General features: G+C 43.7%; 1 protein-coding gene and 1 pseudogene across 1 annotated transcript; both read left to right on the top strand.

The window, feature by feature from the left end:
• The first annotated feature begins 272 nt into the window (after window positions 1–272).
• On the top strand, window positions 273–2318 carry LOC123065763 (expansin-A8-like). The gene has a single exon (XM_044488983.1). It carries the CDS (start codon window positions 943–945, stop codon window positions 1468–1470), a length of 528 nt encoding a protein of 175 aa, XP_044344918.1. The 5' UTR covers window positions 273–942; the 3' UTR covers window positions 1471–2318.
• A 245-nt stretch (window positions 2319–2563) lies between these two features.
• Window positions 2564–3698, top strand: LOC123067605 (expansin-A8-like; annotated as a pseudogene).
• Window positions 3699–9011: the final 5313 nt, after the last annotated feature.

Genomic DNA, 9011 nt, shown 5'->3' with positions numbered 1-9011 from the left:
TCTGGGGTTGCACCCCCGGCAAGGAACTCGCGAACAGCGTTGCACACATCATTTTTTACTAACGCCCAATGCTTCTGAAAGAACATGGCCAGCAGCCCATCTGGCCCCGGCGCCTTCGTGGGGCCCATCTGGAAAAGCGCCTTCTCAATTTCATCATCCGTGAACGGTGCCCCCAACTTTGCATTCATCTCCTCTGTGACGCACCCGGTAATATGCTGCAAAATTGTATCGGCATCACGAGAACCCTCTGATGCGAACAACCTGGCATAGAACTCAGCAGCCATCTTCCTCATACCTTCGTCGTCCGTGCACTTAGATCCATCATCTCTCCTCAAAGCCTTGATAGTGTTTTTCCTTTTACGGTGTGAGGCGCGATTCTGGAAGTACTTCGTGTTCTGATCCCCCTCTGTTAACCAATCAATCCGGGATCTTTGCTTGTAATATACTTCTTCTCTTTCATATAATTCATGTAATTGATCCTCTATATCTTTTACCTCCTGTCTGTATCCCGTCCGAGCGCCCCGTTCTTTAGCATCCACTAACTGAACCTTGAGGTGAGCGATCTATTTTTTAATTGAGTCGAAGACTTGGCGACTCCATCTGTGCATGGCTCTCGACGTGAACAGGAGGCGACTGCATGCCGCGCCGAGTGCGCCAGCCTCCTGATTGGCTGCATGGGCTTCGGCCCATGCACTGGCCACCATGGTCTCGTATCCCTCGTGCCTTGCCCAAGCGGCTTCATAGATAAACGGCCGCTGTCCTCCAGAGTGCGCTGCGACCTGTGTCGCCTGCACTCTGACAACTAGCGCCTGATGGTCCGACTCCTCTGTCATAATATGCGTCACATCAGTTGCCGGGAATAACTACGCGAACTCCGCATCGCACGTGGTTAATTCAGCTGCGTTGAGCACGACGCTCTTCAACAACGGTGCATCGTGCGGCATGTGCTTCACCATCACATGCGACGCAAGCAAGACACCATCGTGCAAACAGGGCACGTCAATCACCATCACGGCAACCAACTTCTGCCCACCCAACTACGCCCTGGCCAGCGACAATGACGGATGGTGCAACCCGCCGCGGCAACACTTCGACATGTCGCAGCCCGCATGGGAGACCATCGCTGTCTATCAAGCCGGCATTGTGCCCGTCAACTACATGAGGGTTCCCTGCCAGAGGAGTGGGGGCATGAGGTTCACCATCAACGGGAACGACTACTTTGAGCTCGTCACAGTGGCAAATGTCGGCGGTAGTGGTGTGGTGTCCCAAATGTGGATCAAGGGGTCCAAGACTGACTGGATGGTAATGAGCAGGAATTGGGGTGCCAGCTGGCAGAGCAATGCTTACCTCAACGGCCAGAGCCTGTCCTTCAAGGTACAGACCGACGACGGCCGGGTCGTCATGGCCGACAATGTTGCACCGTCCAACTGGTGGTTCGGTGGCACCTACACTTCGTGGCAGCAGTTCTAACATCTTGCGAGGTTGATGTAGGTACTCATCTATGGGTACTCAAATAGTCAGGCCCGATGATTTCATCTGAGGCTGTATCTCTTCTTTTATTTCTTTGTATCTCTATTTTGCTTGTCCAAGTTTGTGTACTTAGCTTCCATTAATTCTCTTGTGGCATAAGATCATTAGATTATATGTATGTGCTCAACATCTCAAGAGTAATTTATCTTCAATCAAATCTTTAGTGTTTAATACAGGGTCGCCTATTTGTGCCTAAATTTTAGTCGATTTTCTTCGCTTTTGGGTTGAAATCCAACGGATGGGACAACTTCCACCTCCCGCTTCTTCCTCCTCTAACCAACTACACACTAGATGGCCCCCTTCAAAGTGTTATATGGACGAAAGTGCCGAACCCCTTTGAACTGGTCAGAAACTGGGGAACATCCACTCTTCGGTCCAGATATTATCTAACACGCCGAAGAACAAGTTTGCGTTATCCGCAAGAATCTCAAGATTGCTCAGTCACGTTAGAAAAGTCAGTATGATCGTCATCATAAAGACATGGTCTATCAACCTGGCGAAAAGGCTTATCTTCTAGTCACACCAATGAAGGGTGCACAACGCTTTGGGGTCAAGGGCAAGCTAGCTCCTCGCTATATTGGTCATTTCACTATTCTCGAAAAGCGTGAAAAAGTGGCATACCAGTTGGAACTACCGTCGATCCTTTTTCAGGTTCATGATGCGTTCCACATGTCACAACTCCGCCGCTGCTTCAAGGACCCAATCCGAGCAGTGGATCATGAAGTGCTCGAGTTGCAACAGGACCTCTCCTATAAAGAGCATCCGGTCTGCATTCTCGACCAAGCTGAACGCCGCACACGTCAAAAGGCGATCAAGTTCCTCAAGGTCCAGTGGTTGCATCACTCTGAAGATGACACTTGGGAACGCGAGGATCGCCTGCGTGATGAATACCCCGAACTGTTTCCTTCTACCTCCTAAATCTCAGGGCGAGATTTCTTTTAGTGGAGGAGAATTGTAACGCCCGGATAATTATGCTACAGTAATCCCATGCTAATGATGCCACATCACCGTGATTACTGTTGTTAACCTCGCGATGATCCAATCACGTTCGAATTCAAAATTCAAAATTAAGTCAAACGGCAAAAGTAAATAAAAGAAAAAGAGAAAACAAATAAAAGAAATACAAAATATGCAGGTGGTGTGTGCGGGTACGGGGTTAAGTCAGCAGCGTTGAGCATGGCGCTCTTCAACAACGGTGCATCGTGCGGCATGTGCTTCACCATCACCTGCTATGCAAGCAAGACACCGTCGTGCAAACAGGGCACGTCAATCACCATCACGGCAACCAACTTCTGCACACCCAACTACGCCCTGGCCAACGACAACGGCGGATGGTGCAACCCGCCGCGGCAGCACTTCGACATGTCGCAGCCCGCTTAGGAGACCATCGCCGTCTATCAAGGCGGCATTGTGCTCGTCAACTACAGGAGGGTTCCCTGCCAGAGGAGTGGAGGCATGAGGTTCACCATCAACGGGAACGACTACTTTGAGCTCGTCACGGTGGAAAATGTCGGCGGTAGCGGCGTGGTGTCCCAAATGTGGATCAAGGGGTCCAAGACTGACTGGATGGTAATGAGCAGGAACTGGGGTGCCAGCTGGCAGAGCAATTCCTACCTCAACGGCCAGAGTCTATCCTTCAGGGTACAGACCGACGACGGTCGGGTCGTCATGGCCGACAATGTTGCGCCGTACAACTGGTGGTTCGGTGGCACCTACACTTGGTGGCAGCAGTTCTAACATCTTGCAAGGTTGATGTAGGCACTCACTCGAGGGTACTAAAATAGTTTGGCTCGATGGTTTCATCTGAGGCTGTATCTCCTCTTTTGTTTCTTTGTATCTTTGTTTTGCTTGTCCAAGTTTTTGTGTTTGGCTTCTATTAATTCTCTTGTGACATAAGATTACATGTGTGTGCCCCACATCCAAAGAGTAATTTATCTTCAATCAAATCTCTAGTGTTTAATACGGGTCGCTTATTTCCGCTCAACTTTCAGTCGATTTTCTTCGCTTTTGCATTGAAGTATAACGGTTGCAACATCTTCCTCCTCCGGTTTCTTCCTCCCTTAACCAACGACCCACTTGTATGTACTGCCAACCAACCGCATGTACCTACCAACCATGACTGGCGGTGCTATCTTGCACACCGTTCCACCCTGGACATCTCTCTAAAACCTTCCATGATTCTAGGCCGGCAACCTCCCCGAACTACTCACACCTGAAACCGTCAAGGGCGAGCCGATTCTCGGTGGCCAAGGGCTGTGCTGCTATCAATATAGATTAGGAGCACCATAGTCATGCTTGTTCCTCGAACCGGTTAACAAATCGTGTGGTTGCTTCCCGTATTCTCAACAGATCACCATGTGCTTCCTATTCTAATAAGTGGTATCATAGTCAGGTGTGAATGATATTCAAAAATTTATTTCCAGACATCCAAAAAATCCATAAAAAAAACTTCCATGCACATGACTCGACCTTGTTTTCCGATTTCAAGTTTCGTAAAAATCACAACTCATTAGTGACTTGTTAAAAAATAACAAACATAAGCTCATAGTTGCAACTTTTCTAAATCATGTTTCGTGTGCATCATCCGCATATTTTAGAAGATACCATGTAAGGCCCCATATGTGAAGTTATTCGAAGTTAGCATGTTACTGCCAATCCCGGAATAGAGGTGCATTCTATACATGTCTGTATCATGTAACTTCAACCATACACACATGGTTAGACGGTACAGTGTACTAGATTGTTTGTGTAGGACCGTAGTATATCGTCCAATGGTGAATGGGAGGTTTAAAATTTATTCTAAGAAATTAAATACTCTCACCATAGCACCACGAAAATAAAACTAGGCACGTGTAGTTCTACGAAAGAAAACATGATAGAACAGAAAGCACATCTCTCTGAAATTGAACTACCACAACTCTGATAGAAAATCATGACAGGAAACACTATCGAAACTAAACTATAGAAAGTAATGCGAAAATTAAATAGAACCAGTGGTGATCGATGGCGACAAGACCAGTTCACTTTTCTACAAAAGCAATCCGTCTGGTTGGAGGGACTTGTGATTGAACACATGAGAAAAACTCTATCCACCATATTCTGCTTGACCAAGTTCGTCGACTTTTGTGTCGATTTACTCTCGGTAGATACTTCAGGCAATCTCCATAACCTTCATAGACTTTGTTTTAGGAGACCACAAGTACTCTTTGCCACTCAGCAGACACCTGACCGTCTAGAGAGTTAGCAGCTCTCAAGAGTAATAAGTTCAAAGCTCTCGACTTAGATCTCTAATGCTCAACAACTACCTAAGTTGTGTGCTTTGGGGCTCTCTCTCGGTGGATTCACTCAAATCTTTCTGAGAGGGGTGCTCAAACAAACTTTTCATAAAATCATACGTAGCAGCCGACCATAATGATAGGCGGGGGTGGCTATTTATAGCTGGAGCAATCCCCAGGGCAAAACCATTTTGGGCACATGGCCCAACCAATGGTCAATCGACATGTTACCAAAGCTTGGATTTCAAATGCACACGGCAACTTTACTTGAGGAATAATTAGAGCCGACTCCCCTACTAGGGAAATTCTCTCGTAGCCCAGAAGAACTTCTTCTTTGGATGGCGAGTAATTAATTTTTGCATGAAGAGATTTCTCTCAACTCACTTAGGATGTTTTTTTGTTAAGCATCATAAAGACAAAAGTCTCGAATCACTGAACCCCTCTTAATAGTACGATGGTTCTATGACTCAAAGAAAGACAATGAACTACGAAAGAAAATACTACATCTTTTCTTCGTCTTGATTCTTCTCTGCTACAGTCAATTTCTCTTGGACTCAACGCATAGCAATTACTTCACGTCAGCAATATTTTGGGGGTTATCTCTGACATGCAATCTCTTCGATAGCAATCTCCTCGATTGCCTTAGCATTCTTATTTGCTTCGTGGATAATAATCTCCTGCGTTATAGCAAACTCCTCTAAACTCAAGGGACCTATTCTCTCTGTGTGCACTAGCAAACACATTAGTTCGTCACTGTTTTTGTCCAACATTCTCTAAAACTCTCTGGGAACTCAATTGCACTACCGATCTCCTCCTGTTTGGATGATTGTTGATAAAACAGTTTAGACATGTAACAAGTAATGTGCGAAAAGAAATGCAGAAACATACTCCCTCCATCCCAAATTACTTGTCTTAGATTTCTTTTATATACGAATGTATCTAACACTAAAACGTGTCTAGATACATCTGTATCTAGACAAATCTAAGACAAGTATTTCGGGATGTAGGTAATATCTCAAAGATAAATTAAGCTCCCCCTAAATGCATACATCTTATGAAAGTATGATTTGATACTACATATATTTTGAATAAGCTTGGTGGAGGGATAATTCATAACTTCAAGATTAAATGAGTTATGCTAATCGGATAATAGTCCAGGGATAATATAGTGGATCCAAAAGTTAACTCTGATATAATTCCACCTGCAAAATAGATTCTGTAGAGAAATGGTATATTGCAAGTGTTATTAATATTACTGACCAGAAGGTCATGAGAGTTTTACAACATGATAAGAATCAAATGTAAGGCAAGTGTTGTAGACTTGAAACCACCCAACACAAAACCCGCAAATCTATCGTCACTCGATATCTTCTCCCCCTTTTTGTCAACAGGTGCAAAAAATCCAAGGAAAATCACGAGGACTTAGCGTCCAGTAGAAGCAAACTCATCACCCGAAGATCATTAATAGCTTGGCGGAGCCGTTTCACCTCGTAGGTGACAACATTGTCTTTGTTGATGTCAGAGTCTTCTTCAGCTTCATTTCTATCAGACAGTTGCCGCTCATCGGGGCATGCTAGATCATCTTTGGCAACTTTCTCGACATTAGCATTAGCAGTTGGTGGCAGAACATTCCGCAGACCAAAAAGTTGGCTATGTTGCTTCAGATTCATCGAGAATTTTTTGCAGATTAATCTTCAACAAATATGTTGTGGGAGCATGGGTCAGAAGAGATGGAGTGTGACTTTGTTGAAGATCACGCGCATCCATTTGGAACATCCATGAAGTCATATATCTGCCTGATTTTAGCCTTTGTTAGTTTTTCTCATAGAAAAACTTTCGAAGTAATTTCTAGAGGTGATGTTTATTTTCACCGACAGTTAGATAAATAAGGTGAACTCTATTTTCTATGCGATTTACCTCATTTGCCAAATGATCTTTATCTTTTCTATCATCCTCCACGTGCTTCAGGAGGAGTTATATAAACCACTACCTTCATAGTCAAAGTGGTGGCTAGGGTCTTTCTCTTCGGCTTCTGTGGAACTGGAGCAGGCTTCTCGAGCCTTGGTAGTGTCGCCTCAAAAGTGATGTTCACAAGTTCACTTTCCAGAGGCAAAACATTTTCTCATGATAGGTCTGGAGAATCATATTCAACTTAGAATAATCTTCAGGCTCAACATCATCAACAACCTTTTTCTTTCCATTGGCAGGCCTCTTCGGCATTTTTGAAGTACTAGCAGCATTTTTTATCATGCTTCTTCCTCGAGCGTCCTTCATCAAGGCCGAGAGTTTTTCGTTTCTCAATGTCCTGCTTAGTAAGCTCAATATTTTGTTATTCTTTCACATCAGTTGTTTCCTTCTTCTTTGCTCTTTTGATAGCATTGATCCATCTCTTTTCAACTTCCTCTAGATAATACTTTGGTTCTATCAGAGAAAAAGGATTCGCGCCGTCAAGTAGTGGAGGTATCTGATTTGCATCACCAGTCTTCAGACAAGACTTAGCAAGGCATACGCCCTAGGGTGGAGTGAAGAGAACCTTTTTGCTTATCTGGGATGAACAAACTGATAGTTGAACCATTTCGTCATCCAAAGCGTCGACTTCTTTGCAGTATCTTGTTTTTGCTATTGGTTTGGTTCGCCTTTGACGGTTTTTTACTTGTCAGAATTAGACATCAATTCTATTCAATTTTCATCACGCTGACGTCCACCAACTTGAGGTCTCTACGGAATAGGATTTCCATCGGCATCAAGCTTTTGCTTCTTTGGCTTCTTGGAACCCTTTCCCAGTTCCACACATTTTCTTTTGTGGACAAGCATTCTTATATGTAGCTTGACTTTTGGATTCATCAACTATGCACATGACAGTATGTTTATCTTTGCCCATCTCTGTCTGACTAGCAGGCTTGGCAGAATCTTCGACAGAGTACATTTACCTGTGAAAAAGAATAGATGCAAGGGAATATAGGTAGGGTCATAAGTATGCACAGAGATTATTGTCGATGAAAGTTATTTTTCTGACAAGAGAGACTTAGACTTTGAGCTAACTTTTGATAGATAGAATTGAACAGGTTTCACACTGGTGCATTTCAAAGGAAAAATCACTAATATGAAAACTAGATTTTCATCGATCGAAGGGTAACCCAAACCCTACATATGAATAGTGTAGCGATGTAAAACTACAAACAAAGTGCATAACTAATCCTAAAGTCCTACAGATTGAATGAATACAGTTAAATCATAAGAAATAATCATGGATGAACTCGAGCGAGAATGAAAAGAAGCTCGAATCCAAGGCACACATATCCTAACCCGGTGATGAGTGCCGTCTAGGCGGCGCGGTAAAAGATATGCTCTGTGATGGTGAGGAAGAACTATGTTAATGTCTTTCTGGCAGTGAAGCAATGAAGGGCTCGTCGGTGTCAAAAGTGGAGAGGCAATGCTTAATGGTTTTTGGGAGAGAGTGGAATGAGCAAGGAACCATCTAAGGATGAACATGATGGATATATATAAGTGAAAAACACGTCATTTTGTATTCTAATGTGACGGCTCAAAGGCACAGATGCTACAGATTCTACGGCCAAGATTATCTGGTGGTTGTTCATTGGCATGTGGCAACCGAAAAGAAAGGTATATCTCCTCACTTGGGCGGGAAACCCAATTTTTGGAGGGATTGCCACAAATTTGAATACTTTTTGAAGTGAAAATTTTTTTGTAACAAAGAATTCCAGATGGAAATGCACTTCATATAAAACTGTGTACTCATGAAAGAATAGCATAGACTAGATAAGATAGAATAGAAAGGTGGGTTCCGAAACATTTCACTCGGATGGAAAAGCAAAATCGAAAGAAAATAGCAATGAGTGAAATGCACAGAGGACTAAACCCATAACTACGAAGAAAAATCTATGCCTAAAATGCGAAACAAATCCTAACAAAATGAAACTCAAATAGGAAGCAATGAAAGGGTGATGGCATTACCCACCGTGTAAGAACTATTTGACCCAGAACATTTCATAATTTATCATGGAATTCTCTGAGTCAACTTCTTCATTAACGTATTCACTCTAGGAGATAAAACATCCCTTTGTCAAGGTTTTCAAATTCTTCGAGTTTGTGCACCCATTCCTTCTAAGATGTGAAAGTGCTAGCACGAGTGCAAAGTTCTCTCTACTGCATGTTTGCGAAACCTATCATATTTAGCACACACCG

This window comes from Triticum aestivum, chromosome 3B (assembly GCF_018294505.1).
Source record: "Triticum aestivum cultivar Chinese Spring chromosome 3B, IWGSC CS RefSeq v2.1, whole genome shotgun sequence".
Taxonomy (NCBI): domain Eukaryota; kingdom Viridiplantae; phylum Streptophyta; class Magnoliopsida; order Poales; family Poaceae; genus Triticum; species Triticum aestivum.
The sequence above is the reverse complement of the archived record's forward strand: the minus strand, read 5'-3'. Positions and strand labels throughout refer to the sequence as shown.